Source organism: Hippocampus bargibanti, linkage group LG13, assembly GCF_051943395.1.
Source record: "Hippocampus bargibanti isolate YZ-2025 linkage group LG13, ASM5194339v1, whole genome shotgun sequence".
Taxonomy (NCBI): Eukaryota; Metazoa; Chordata; class Actinopteri; order Syngnathiformes; family Syngnathidae; genus Hippocampus; species Hippocampus bargibanti.
Window position 1 is genome coordinate 13,126,019 of NC_142746.1, and position 14,941 is coordinate 13,140,959.

General features: G+C 40.7%; 1 protein-coding gene across 1 annotated transcript; it reads left to right on the plus strand.

Annotated features, from left to right (window-relative positions):
* The first annotated feature begins 955 nt into the window (after positions 1 to 955).
* On the plus strand, positions 956 to 14,378 carry mlip (muscular LMNA-interacting protein). Its single transcript, XM_089012218.1, is given in 11 exon segments — positions 956 to 1,034; positions 1,037 to 1,080; positions 1,269 to 2,765; positions 4,357 to 4,428; positions 4,644 to 4,727; positions 4,818 to 4,901; positions 4,968 to 5,012; positions 6,508 to 6,546; positions 7,327 to 7,389; positions 7,507 to 7,632; positions 11,462 to 14,378. Coding segments are annotated over 11 exon segments (2,304 nt in total). The 5' UTR covers positions 956 to 991; the 3' UTR covers positions 11,669 to 14,378.
* The last annotated feature ends 563 nt before the right edge of the window (positions 14,379 to 14,941 follow it).

Here is a 14,941-nt window from a genome sequence, read left to right on the forward strand (position 1 = left end):
CAGTCCATCAAACTATAATTAATCGAAGCCGCCTCCTCTGTGAATTATTTTCCCAGAAGAAAAATGGCACATCGCCAGCCTTTCACACGCTCCATTACAGTGTGTCTAAAAAGATTTATTAAATGGAGGGTTGTCATCTTGCTATCGTGTCATGCCATATAGGAAACCACTTAGGTGAATGTTGGCATCCACGTCAGAAATGATACATGGAAAACATTGGAGGCTCAAATGAAGGGAAAGAAAAATCCTGGAAAAAGAGGACTCCCCCGGAGCATAAAAATAATAATAATTTTGTACTTTCATTATTTAATAATCCCCCAAAATGCTACTAGGGAAAATTTGGATCCAACTACAGATACATTTTTTATATAAAAAAAGTCTTCATCTTGTCATCGTCAAAGCTACTTTCTTTAATTAGTGACTTGCAAATTCATTCTCCTTTTACAGGAGGTTATAAAAGCTCTTGAGGACCAATAATAAACCGTGAGCTGTCTGGAAACAAGTGTTTACTTGACAACATGTTCAAACACATTGTGAATTTGGGGTCTCTCATCTGGGTTTGAAAGAAATTCGGATGTTGGGGTGGCCCTTTTATTTTTGACTTCTCTCCCTTCATCTTTTGGATGCTGTTTATGCATTCATTTTTAATCTATGTGGTTGCCATCACAGTATCGATGAAAGTGTATATACATCATTTACATGACACACATGGAGATGGTCTTGATGTGAATAAGTACTTCAAAACGACTGACGCAAACCTCTAATTTATGTACCATGAGGACGTCCTGGCACCATGTGTGCATCCGTGTGAATTACACGTGTGGGACATGTGGTGCGTTGACACCGAGCACACTCCCTCAAGCTCAAACGCATTGCTGAAATTCACCCCAGGCTTATCGTACTTATCTCATGTTTCACTCTCTTCGTATTCTCTTTGCCTTTCCCCTTTCAGAGCGTTGTTGGCTCCTAAGAGAAGACAAGCGGCAAGACCATGTCGAGTGGGGTGATTTTAAAAGCGGAGATAATCTTGATCAAAGTTCACTACATGGTGGAACAGGAAAGGAAATAAAGACAAATGAGGTAAGGGAGCTCCCTCAATTGAAGGATGTCTTATAAAAATGAGAATATATAAATGTAGACTGACATTTGAGTTACGTATATACCTCATAATCCTGAAATGTAAATAACATTCATGTTTGAACCAAATTTAAGGCCAATCGTTGTTGTCAGCCGAAAATAAGAAAATGTCAATCCACTTTTTTTGTCAGCTTCAGTCTCCATTGGTCCAAGTGAGCCGCTACTACAACTCCACGTCTTTTGGTGGCCAATCTGAAAATACACCCACAAGCAGCGGCGCTGCTTCCATGGAGACAAGTGATAATAAACACCAGGGCCTTTCCCAGCAGCGGGGTCACAATTCCTCAGGATGCGTTGAGGTTAGCTCAGGTTTCTCTCCCAATAAGCCCGGGTTGGATGGTATGACAAGCCCAGCGTGGTCGGCACACATGTTCCCCACACCGGCTTCATCCAGGGAGTCCATCCTCTCAGAAGGCTGGGACAGAGACAAGTGCTGGCCCGCCATGCCGCTTTCCTCTGTTGCCTCTCCTTCTCTGAGTCGCACCGTCTCTCCCTGCTCGTCGGTTCGCTCCGGCGTCTTCTCCCCTGCTGTGGTTCAGATCAGAAAGCACACGCTGGCTCCGGGCTCCAGTCTGGTTAACATCCCTGACTCCTTTTCATCCTGTGACAGTCTGGCTTCTTCAATCTGGCCGCAGTCTCCTCCTCTTCGACGTCGGCCTCCGCTCACCAGACTATCCCTCCTGACAGCCATCCTGAGGAAAGGCCGTCTGCCCGTTCTGTCCGCTTCTCTCCCGAGACCTTATACACCCTGCTGGCCGGTTAACCCCGTGACCCTCACCTTCTGCAACGCCTGCTCAGCAGCTTCCAGCGTGGCCCCCATCCCCCTGGAGTTGTCCTCTCCGCTCCCATCATCTCCATCCTTTGATAGTGGAACTTTTTCTCACAGGGAGCCTATTCCGTCTGTTACAGCACCCCCACCTGAGCTGCCTCATGAGCCCAGAAGGCCTCACGCTCTAGTTAAAAGGTGCCCAAGGGAGAGTCGCTCAAGAATTCGAACAAAGTTGGAGGGGGCTATCTCATCGCCGCCGATGGAGAGCACCATGCTGGCGAGTGATGCATCACCAGGACTAAGGTCAAAACTCAAACGCGTTCCACCGAACGACAAAGAAATTACACTGCAGCCTCCTCTTGAGTCGAAGCCCAGTTTTGCTCACTCGTACATCAGCAGCAAAAGAGAGACAAACTTTAACAAAGAAATAACTCATCCTACACTTTTGCGTCAAGCGGCCACTTCTCCAATAGAGAAAAGCCAGCACCCAAATTCTTCTCTGTCAAAACTTCGGTGGCTCTCCGAGCGACTGCGATCACCTTCTCCCAGCACCCCCTTGTCTTCTCAATCACATTCCTGCTCAGCTAGCACAGCCACATCACCTCTGCCTTCTTTCACCACGGGGAGGTGTAAATCACCGCAAGGCTTCTCCAAAGCACAAAACCTACCGCCTCGCGGCACACCCGTCACTTTTTCCAGGTGGCAATCACCCATCAGCTCTCCCACGCCAACACCTTCTCCCGTCATGCTATTTCGTGACCTCACGCCATCCCCTTCATTCTCCTTGCGTACCACGCCTTCCCCGAGGCCGGGGATTGGAATATCAGACTGCAGCGACAGGGAGAGTAAAAAAAGAAAGGTAGCCACTCCGTTTGTCACGTGCACCACTTGAACACGCTCCAGGATACATGCTGTTCTTTCACTCAGCTTTCGCTCACTTGATATGCAGACATGCATGTGTTAGTCTAAACATTGGGTCCAGTCGAATAACCCCCAATACAGGGCAATCAACACAGACCAAATTCTGCGTCTACAATCCGAGGATAAACCATAAGAAGTAATTCTAGTGAATGCTGGAAAACATCAATGAAGACAAAAGAGAAGCATTTAAACCCATTGTACGAAGAGATAATGTTCTCATATTCTCTGGGCGCTTTATTTATCCATCCATACATCCATGATGTGCCGCGTATACAAGGTTAGGTTGCGGGGGCAGCAACTTCAAGAAACCAGACTTCCCTCTCCCCAGCCACTTCTTCCTGCTCTTCTGGGCAAATCCCAAGGCCAGCTGGGTGCCATAGTCTCTTTAGCGTGTCCTGGGTCGTCCCCGGGGTCTTCTGCTAGTGGGGCATGACCGTAACACCTCACCAGGGAGGCTGGCATTCAGGAGGCATCCTAATCAGATGCCCGAGCCACCTCATCTGGCTCCTCTTTATTTGGAGGACAAGCAGCCCGACACTGAGCCCCTTCCAGATGACCGAGCTTCTCGCCTTATCTCTAAGGGATACACCCGACGGAGAAAGTCCATTTTGACCGCTAGTATCCAGGATCTCGTTCTTTCAGTCACGACCCATAGCTCGTGACCATAGATGAGGGTTAGGACGTCGATTGACCGATATATTGAAAGCCTTCAAGCGCTTGCTTAATTAATTTATTCATGTATTTATTTATTTGTTCATCTATACGTGTCTTTGTTCATCTATCTATCCATGTCTTTGTTCATCTATCCATCTATCCATCTATCCATCTATCCGTCTATCCATCTATCCGTCTGTCCGCCCGCCCGCCCGTCCGTCCGCCCCCGCCCGCCCGTCCGTCCGCCCGCCCGTCCGTGTCTCACTTTCTCTCTGTCTCTCTCTCTGTCTGTCTCTCTCTGTGTGTGTCTCTCTCTGTCTCTCTCTCTCTCTCTCTCTCTCTCTCTCTCTCTCTCTCTCTCTCTCTCTCTCTCTCTCTCTCTCTCTCTCTCTCTCTCTCTCTCTCTCTCTCTCGTTCTGTGCAGCTCCTTCAATATTGCTGTTAATCAAACAGTCACATCACCAATAAAGAGGTTGTACATATTTGTGCAAACACAAAATGTTAGTATTTTTTTTCTTTCTCCCCCAATAACATTGATTCAGTAAAAGGTGGACCTGATTTTTCCATCATAACAAAACGTGGCATTTGAACAGAAGCGTGTTGACTTTTTCCATCCCCTCGATGTTTGGTGTCCATTAAGTGCCAAGTGTCTTTCTGTCCTCAGCTTGTCATTTCCACCAGCATTCTCAGTTAATGGCAGTCCACATAATATTTATTCAGCGCCAATCACATCAGTATTTGGCGTCTGGCCAAATGACTGAAAGGTTTATTATTGGTATCCTGGAGCAATGTCAGATAAGCTGATGAATGTTCCTGAAGTTCACCTGTGAATTAATTCATATTCATGCGTGTTCATCCCACTCTGTATACCGCAGCCTCACAAGATTAAGTCAAGCTACAAATCACTTGCTGCAATCCCTACAAACAACCTTCTCTTGGATCAGCAGGTACTTACACAGAATGTCTTCGTATCAGAGCACCTCATTATGCTGTTGACTGATCAGCCTTGTAATGTCTTAGCGGTGTACTTATACAGCCGAGTCACACAGGCGATAGGGGTGTGCATGGATGCAAATTGTGCAGGAGTGACATGGGAGTCTGATGCATAATCACAGGCGAATGATTACCGTCTGTTGCCATCCAATGCGCTTTTCATTCACAGGTAATAGATGAGCAGGTGGAGAGGGAGGACATCTTGAAAAAAGGAATCATTAGTGATGGGTATGGAGAAGACACCCATGCTGAGGTATCTCAACACCCATCATGGAACATTAATACCACGTATGTCATGTCATGGTGCAGTAAGCTAAGTTTATTCCTTTTGTGTGATGATCAGATGTGCTCGCCCGCTCAGCTCCGGCAGCAGTCACAGGAATTGTATGCAACCATTGATGAAATATTGGCAAATTCCAATCTACCGGTGGGTTCGATTTAATCATTTGCGCTGATTTGTTCATCACAAATGTTTGTTTTTGTCCTCTTTTAGAGTAAAACGGAGAGCAAAATGTTTATGACAGACGTCAGTTTGCGGGTACAGTGAGTTCCTTTTTTTTTCTTTTTCGTTTCTTTGTGATCCTTCATTACATGAAGTGCCTGTTGGATTAAAGTTGTTGTTCTTGTCCTGGTTCAGTCCTCATTTGAGTTGGTCAAAATATTCAATCAGCAGGAAGCAAGGTGATATCCAAAAAATAATATTTATTATTCAGGCAGCTAGAGAAAGGGGGAGAGAGCCAGAGCGTCGAGCAACAGTTGAGAGAGAAAGGGACCAGTGTAGAAGGGGGTTGCTGTTCCCCCAACAGATGTTATTTATACCTTAGCGTGAATGAAGGAAGCCAATCGGCTGAGACTTAAGGCGTGGAACATTAGACTGAAAACTGATATGAGTGTGTACACTACAAATACATGAAGTTATAAGGTAAACCACACACACACACACACACACACACACACACACACACACACACACACACACACACACACACACACACACACACACACACACATATATATATATATATATATATATATATATATATATATAGCATAAGCATAAGCATAACAACATATACTAAACTTAGACACATAAATGAGTGGTTTGTAATAAACATTGAATATTTTAGAATGTGCATATATAAAATAGTCCTTTCATGCCGTATCATCACTGACTTTTGGTTGCAGCATAAAATACTTTTGAACCCAAAAATGTAAAGATTCTAATCTTGACACTAAATCGATTACACATCAGAACATGCATGGTGCTTATCAGCTTCCTTTCATGGGACAGGATGACAATTTTCATTTCAAAATGCCACAAGCAGAAAAAAGCACTGGATATCAGTACAGCAACACCTTTTTTGGAAATGGATCGCAAGAGGAGGGGGTGAAGAGCACATTGTCACCTTTGGCTTCAGAAGACCGCCAAGATAGCAGAAATTGTTGACTTTTCTAAATATAGACTGACTGATTGGAAAAAGGTTATTAATGTATTCATTTATTAAATACTTCCCATTGAAGGACATTAGTAGTACACGTGTAGTAGTTTCCTTTTTTTCCTAGAAAATATTGGTAGATACAACTGAAATTCTCAAATCAAAACAACAGGAAAAAAACTCATCGGGTTGAAGAAATGTTTCCTAGAGAAACGACATAAAAATGAATTTGACCTGTGTCATCATTAGTATGATGATTGAAGCCATCTACCTGTTCATTATTGATCAAAGGGGAAAAAAAATCCTTGTAGTTATCCATCATGTGTGCGCACTGGGAATACATGAATTCTCTGCAAATCGAATCTCACCCTGCAGATTTTCCAGAAGGAAAAAAAACTCAAAAGTTTTTAAGAGGCACAAACACATGTTGTCTTTTGTCCGTTTTTCTTGCCCTTTTCACTTCCTGTCAATTTGCCAAAGTGGTGCACAGTAAGAAATAGATTATTATTTTTTTTTCCATATAATTCTTTCCAATCCCCCAGCAGACTTGTGCTGTAAATTTCATTTCAGCGTCTTATTTCTTTGTTTTGTTTCCAGAGCAATTCTACCAAATCCTTGGGACGTGAAACCAAATATGTAAGTACAGCTGTAGTTTTTACCCTCAATCAAAATTCTTTTGCTACGGCTATTAACTCATTCAGTGCCGGACATGTGCAAAAATGTTTCCACTCCAGTGCCAGGGTTTTTGTCATTGTCACTCCAGGACCCACCAAATATTTAGTTTTAGGACTACATAAACATTCAATGCTGCGTAAGAAACCTTAGACTATCTTCTTTCATCAGAAAAATAAATAATTCCTAAATATGGGTCTGGAGTTATATGAGCTTGAAATGAGGGTGGCTGCCCAAAATACAATGCAATACGTACATACATATTGGTTGATATAGCGCTTTAACAACTGCTGAAGCTGGAACAAAGCACTGCCATGGATAAAAACCCCATGCCAGCAAGAAAAACCAAAAGCCAAACAAATTCTGTAATGGCGCTCTACTTCATATTTTCAATTGGCGAATAAATTCGTGAATGGCAGTGAATGAGTTAAGAGCTCGATGTCACAAACTCAGAGAGAAAAGAAAAAAAAAGATGGATATTCCCTTAGGTGTGCCAAAGGCGAGCATCCTATGTGACGAAAAGAACTCATTTGGAAAAGGTCATGTTTAGGTTGTTGCCTTTCCACTTTCCAAACCACATACAATAACCCTGCATTTCGAGGTCCACATTTGTCGATATTTTTCACCCCCCATTTCTCAAAAACACAATTTTCTATCCCAACACAGGTAATTCAGCCAATTGTATGTATTTTCACCCTAATGTTTAGCTTCTCAGGCATTTTTCTTTCATGTTTATGTCATCAGGCATCTGTAAGCAGTGTGCATCCATCTACAAGTGTCAAAAGAAGGCTGATGGATTCCAAAAAGGTACAAGGCATTTAATGTATCGGGTATACATCCGCCACTTTTTTGAAGGTTAAATTATAGAACAATAATTTTAAGAATAAGTCCTATGTGTTTTATCATATCTGCTGAATTGTTCAGACGAAGCCTGGGATTATTCCCCCGATGATGACTGTTCCAAGATTGTCAGAGAAGGACGAAGAAGAATATCGTTGCTATCTCTTCAGAGAAACTGATGCCCATCGGCGCTTACAAGGCAATTCCAAGGTATTCCGATGTTTTTACACCGTGTCAAATGGAGATAAATGCAAATGAAATCTTGCACATAACACTTTCTAATCATGACAAAAATAACTTTACCTTTGTATAGGTCAATAGATTAACGGAATCCCTATTTATATTTTCAGCAGTCTTTTTTACATAAGTATCTGTACTTCTATGAGGACATTTTCTACTTTTGGTCTGATCTGCTTTTGAAGAAATGCAAAGGCAAATGAAAATATATGCATGATTTCTCATGCAGGGGAAAAAAATACAAAATTGGCGCTCCCTATGTTGAACCATAATTGGAATGATTTCAATTCCTTGAATACATGAATGTAAAATGCTCCATCAACAGTTTTTAACATGTCTATTGCAATCAACAGGGGAAGAAAAGTTGATTAAAACACCAGTTGGGCCCGTAATCTCTGTTGAATTGTTAATGGAGGAGCTTGCAAAGTCGCTTGTAAAGACGTGGAAAACTGATGACAAGTGCTTCTGCGAAAGACTTTTCATTCTGAATGTGAATGGATGTTGGACAATGTATAACGTCTCATTCATGTTACATATACTTGGCTGATGGTGCATTTTTGTACTTTTGCCAATTTATATTTGTGATTACTACCGACCTTGACGGTCGGAGGCTAAATTTCCTTCAGTTACAGACTACAGTATTTGGATTGTTGGTCCAACAAGAAAACCTTAAGAACATTACGAGGCAATGTTATCCTTCAACAACAGAAGTTAACCAGTCAAATCATTAAAAATAATAATAATCAAAAATCTTTCTTTACTTTCATGGTTTATCTGGTGGGGTAAGAAATATCACTGCTCTACCTGACTTATCAGCAGTCTAGATCTTATCAACAAACAGATGAACTCAAATACGTCAACGCAAGTTACAAAATACACAAATGCTCCCAAAAAAGAGGAACAGGACACATCCTTTCAGAAATAAAACCACAAATGGCAAAAACAACCAAAGGGGTCTATTTTAGTAAACACAAACATCATCGATTGGGCTGGGAATAGATCCATCACGTCAGTGGACTTATTTAAGTCACCAGCAGTTGTCAGTAGCTCATTCTGTATTGAATGTGACGACCCATTTTCGTTGTCTGTTGTCACCCAAGGCTACAAGGCCTCAGTCACACACAGATTTCTGTGCAGAGATGTCTTTATGCGAGATTTGAATCTGCAATTTTTCTTAATACTGCATTCAACTTCATGTCCTTCTCCAGGGCCCGTTGGGGTACTTGGGGAAAAAAAGTATTTCAATACAGTAAAAAAAAAAAAAAAAAAGGCCAACGAATATTTGCAACCCTGAACTCTAAAATGAATGTAACATTCACTACCTTCAAAATCACTTGCACTTGTGAGATCGAGGCTTTACACCACCGGTGTCAAAATCAAGGCCCGAGGGCCAGATCTGATCCACCGTGTCATTTTATGTGGCCCGCGAAAGAAAATCAAATGTGTCATAATCCTTTCTTAAATCTGTACTAAATTCTCATATGTAATAAATAACGGCGACATCTTGCAATAATTTCACAGTCAGAATAAGATTCAGAAAGCCTTTTTGTGACTACCGTTTACACGTAGGTACACTGTAATTTCTACACTAGGAATCAGTCTTATTTGTGTGAGTCTGTGTGTGTGCGTGTGTGTGTGTGTGCGCGTGTGTGTGGATGGGCGTGAGTGTATGTGTGTGCGCGTGTGTGTGGATGGGCGTGAGTGTATGTGTGTGTGTGGTGTGCATGTGCGTGTGTGTTTGTTCAAGTGATAATATGATGCAATGATTAAACATTTCACTGTCATAACAGCCCTTCGAAAGACATACCACCAGAATGGCCAGTGACTCTGACAGCCCTGTTGGGCACTTTCCATTTTAATGTGTATTTGACTCTGCTGTGAAAATAGCTTGAGTTAATCAAGAAAAGCTGGCCACTTAATGTGGACCTTTATCTTCAGCAAAAAAATTGCGATCAAAAAAGTCAGTCAGTGCTTTTTTGAATGTTGCTGTGCCGATGACCATTTTGTGTTTGGGAGCCTTTTACTGAGCGAGTTGCTTGTTCTGTAGCCACAAAGGGACAGAAGTCTTCTTGTGCCTGTCCCAAGCCCGGATAAATACAGAGGGTTGTGTCAGGAAGGACATCCGACGTAAAAGCTTGGCCAAAACAAACATGCGGATCAAACCTCTAAAAATGGAGGATACTGATTTGCTGTGGCGACCCCTTGAAGGGAACAGCCGAAAGGAAAAGAAGAAGAGGAGGAGTTACTTCCGGACAAAAATCAACCAGGAAAACACAAACAATTCTCTTTTGCTGTGACATACTTGTACTGTATTATAAATCCATGTATTCTGAATGTTTTTAATACCACAGTAGTGATCAATCATTGTTGCCATTTGTGGTGCTGTCACATCACTGCAACAGCAGCGTTGAGCAATCTGTGTGAAAGTCTGTCTCGGTTATTGACCGGATTGAACAAAGATTCTTCAAACAAAGTTTGTGCTGGCGTTAGTGTTATTTAGTGTCCTTGCTCGTTATACAAGCTAAATTTATTAATGTCAAAGTATGTATGACATTTTATCTGCTTCACTGCTGCTTCTGCTTTCGCTTTTCAAATGAAGTTGGCTTTTATTACGATGGCAGAATGTCATTTAGTTGCAAATTAGATGCTCTGGTGGCGCAGCTCAAAACAAGTCTCTTATGCAACATTAAGAAATACTAAATGGAATTTGAGTCATACATTGCCTGTATCAAGCTTGATACAGCAAATATTCTAGTAGTGGAATCCTTGCCTCTTTCAAAAAAAGCACATACCTGTTAACCTTGGTTAATAGTTGCCCTTATAAATGATTACAATTCCCGTATAATACTTGTAGTACACCATACATTATTTGAAATGATAAAAAAGGTAACACAAACGGAAATGCAGAAAGCTTACCGCACATGTGCATGTTATGCTTTTATCAATGCTACCGTACGCAGCGATTTTAAAAAAATATGATTGATGATTACTTTTGCTGGTTTGCCATGACAATAGTAGCGGTCGGCGGTAACATTTGCTAATAGCAGTTGAGACAAACTGGATTTGAACCAAAACGGTCTTTGTTGGATCGGTTCACAAAAAAAAAGAACAAAAAACATGTAGTATGCTGTACATTATTTAAAATGATATAAAAAAAATAAAATACTGGGAAAATATATAAAGTATGAAAGCGCATATTGCTTGAGTTAGCAAACACTGCATTGTTGAAGTTAGCAATTTCTATTATATACTATTGTGCACCATCCACAAATCATGTGCAACTGCAAACTTGATTTAATGAAAAATAATGAATATCATACATCATCATTGATTAAAATTACAATCACCATGGTCATCTTCCTGAAACTCGATTTGATGGTCTTAGAGCTACGAATGTGGCAATAAATGAATCGACGGAAATGTCCTTAAATGCAAACTTACCTTGAGAGCGCTCAAGTTTTAATTAAACTAAATTATTCAAACATGTCACATAAAATAATTTTCTGTTCAAAATCCTGAAACCTAACAAATGGCGTCCTCTCTTTTGCTCTACTGGAGGCGATACAAAGTTCATTTAACATACGATCTTGGAATAAAAAAAAAAAAAATCAAGAATATGGAGGACATGAAGTCGTTTCAGGCAATTCAACAATGGGGCGGAGAACTTTAAATGTCAAATCCGAATGAAAGGAGCTTCACAAGACCAGGGACCGGAATCTGATTGATGGGACATTCAGCCTCCCTGCAGTCAATTCAACCAATGACCCTATTTGCACAGCATCTGTGTCCTTTTCTATTTCAGATGGAAAATGTGGGGCTTGAAGACACGGAGGCAAATGGTCTCGCAAAGAGAAAAAGTCAACCACTGCAAGGAGAGAGGATATCTGAAAGAAGATGTCCATTTGCCGAGTGTGAATTGCAGATCATTGAGCCTGAATCCCAGATTAGTCGTTTTGAGGATGATGCCTCCACCTCTCTCTTATCACAAGTTTGCAAAACTCACATTTAAATCAAAGACATCAAACAATGAAACATTTGTGACATGAATTTGAATAGGGGGCAAGGAAATATTGTCAAAAGATCCGAGTTGAGCTGTGTATTTGTAATCAGTCGTGAACTAACAAACATTCATAAAACATGTGTGAAAGCGGAGATGATAATAACCAGTTTCAGCAAATTTCTTGACCTTGTGCAAGTGGCTTGGGATGATGTGTCACTGACAAAGGGCAAGTTCCCATTTACACGGAACAAAAGTAGTGAAATATCTCACTGATGACAAGCGCACGTCTGCTTCAGTCATTCACACATCGAGTGCTGAAACTGTTAGCACTATAGTTAATTATTCTTGGTTAGTAAGGTCACAGCAACGCTACACTTTACACTAATTTTATTGCCTTGCTGATTAGGGTGGAAAGACAAGCTTTTATTTTATTGGTAATGTGATGTGGCTCTTGAAATAATAAACCTAATAGGGGTTCAGCAACGTGTGAAGAACTGCTCAATGTCAAAGCGAGTTGTCCAATATGCAATCTCGCCACATCTATTAACTTGATGACAACAAGGGAAGCTCTGGCATTGAAATTTGTGTATGTAACGTGTTGACGGTTCTCACCGCATCAGTGGAGATGTGATAAAATTTCCAGATCTGGGAAATCCATTTTGTCAATTTCATCCAATACCTCATTTTTAAGCATCAGTAGCGCCCTTGCTGTATTTTTTTCTCAAGATAGCAGGATAAGAATTTTTCACTTTCTAGGACAAGATAATCTTTTGTCTTTTATTGAAATATTTTTGAATCCTTTCGTGCCGCTTCCGGAGCGGACTTTTGATGCCCAGAGTAGTGCCTTGGCGGGAGGTCTGCGTGAAAGAACCGTCTTCTTTTGCTGGCATTGTCCTTATATACAGTAGAAGAGGACGTTTATGAAAAACAATGTTCTTCACAATATTGTGGTGGTTGTCCCCCCCACTGGTCGAGACTCGTTCTTCTGATTAATGTTGCTTTTATGGAATTCAAATTAAGCAGAGGAACCCCTCCTAACTTGATTCATCTCATTGGATGTCCTTTTTGTCATTTCCTCTCAACTGAAAATGACACCAGTGTTTCAGGGCTCAGCTATTGACCAAACCCAAAAAACAGGTGAGCCATAACGGTCATTTAACAACAAATTAGCCCAGACCAAACCAACAGCTCCTGTACAGGTTGCAAGGAACGCACAACATGTTGCCTTATGAGCTTGGTGATGTGAAAAATCTGACAATTTATTGCACATAATGTAAAATAATTGTCTTTCTAACAATCTGTTAATATGCCCATCCCTAACCCAACACATTGTGGAACACTTGTTGAATTCTATTCAAATGGTGAAATTTGGTGATTTTGCCCAAGTTTTAATCATTATTATTATATATTTTTTTAATGCAAGTCATAGAACATGGCGCTACATTAAGGCCATATTCAATATTCTCCTTTGGCATACACCCAAATAAATTACCCTAGGACTATATGGTTTTAATTAGAACGAAAAACAATACAGCAAGGCAGGAAATCTTTGAACTGCAAAGAATTTCTGTTGTGGGCCAACTTTTTTTTTTATAACGACTTTATGGCCTTGAGCTACTATTAAATGTGCATGGACTCCGACAATGTGTGCACAAAATAGAAAGTGTGCATATAGGCAATACAAGTGGAGGTACTCAGTGTTGCCCTTCTACTCGTGTCAGAGAACAAATAAATCAATGTCTCAACCAATCCCTATATTGCTACATACTCGCTCAGGCTATAAAAAGTGATGGTGGACAAGCATATTTTGTCATTTGGAAGACAGGAAAAAGTGTGGTGACTCACACATCCAGCCCAACATTACAAAAATGGACGAGTTGCCTGTCATTTTCAAAATTCTGGTGAAACCACATTGATGAGAATTTTTTGGGGGGGTATTACACCAAGTTTTCATTTTAACACCGCTATAATATCTTCAAGTTGTCTGAATAATTCTCATGAATTTTCTTTCTCTTTTTTCCACCCATGGCAATGTCAATGCAATCACTCTTTTGTGGTTGAAGCTCATTTTGTGGTTTGGAATATGATAAGTTCAAATTTGTGATTGATGAGTAATCATTTGTTTGAATGGAAAAATCAATCAGGAACTAAAGTAGGAGGCAAAAAGTTGCTTTAATCTTTGGGACGCCGCAAAAGCATGTTTCTCCAAAGAGTAACGGGGGCAAGAGTGAGCACTCCTCCCTTCCTTGAAGTAGTTATACAGTGGTGGGGATGACATCATTTCAAAAGAGCCTATCAGCTACAAGCTACTAAAATCAGAATCAGAAATCATTTAATAGTCCAACAGTGGGAAGTCACAGTCAGATTAAATTTAAGAAATACAAAAAGTAGATATTTAAAGTAACAGCGGATGTTTAAGAATGTGCACATAAAATTACCCTATCAGAATACTGACTGAAACATGTAAACATGCTGGTTTAAGATTACATTTCTCCATACTGAGTTGGGTTTTTTTCCCTTTCTTTTTGAGATGTTGACCATTTTCTTTTGTTTTTAAGTGATGGTTACAATGTACACAAATCACACTAACCAGCAGGATTGACGCTGTATACTTATTTTGTGAAAGTTGACTGAAAGACAAGAAACATTAATATGTTTATTTCCTGTGTTAAACTCAGCTGTGACCATCCGTGGGCATATTTAAAGGCTCTTTAACTTGTGTGTGAACTCCAAGTTGATTTTTATCTCTTCGTGAAGAAAGTCAAGGAGTGACAATTTCTTGTTGAAAGAGTCAAGGACGTTGAATTAGATCTTGAGGGATTAATCAAGAAACAGATAGTCAGTCAATGTTGAAGTGTCGCGATGGCTGCTGGAATTTTTCATGATGAAATGACTGAAAGTAACCATTGAATAATTCCTTGAGGAGCTCCACAATGGTCACCAGTATTGACGGTGATGATCGAAAAGGGGCGATTGGGGTAGTTTTGCTCAACCCTCGCAGGATGGATTGGATTGGATTTGCCTTTATTAGTCTCGCATTGGAGAAATTTACATTTCACAGCAGCAAAGCGATAAGAGAAAAGAAAGTAGAAAAACAAAATACATGAGCTGCTGGAAAGGCAGCCACTCTCGCGACGCCGTCTCAAAGTCAAAAGAACAAAAAAAAAACATGGTTTACGTTATGTGCACAGAGGATCTGCTCCATAGTTATACCAGCTGAAACTGATTTTTATACGGTTTCAAATGCAACTGTTGAATGTCTCAGTACATTTTACCCTAGTC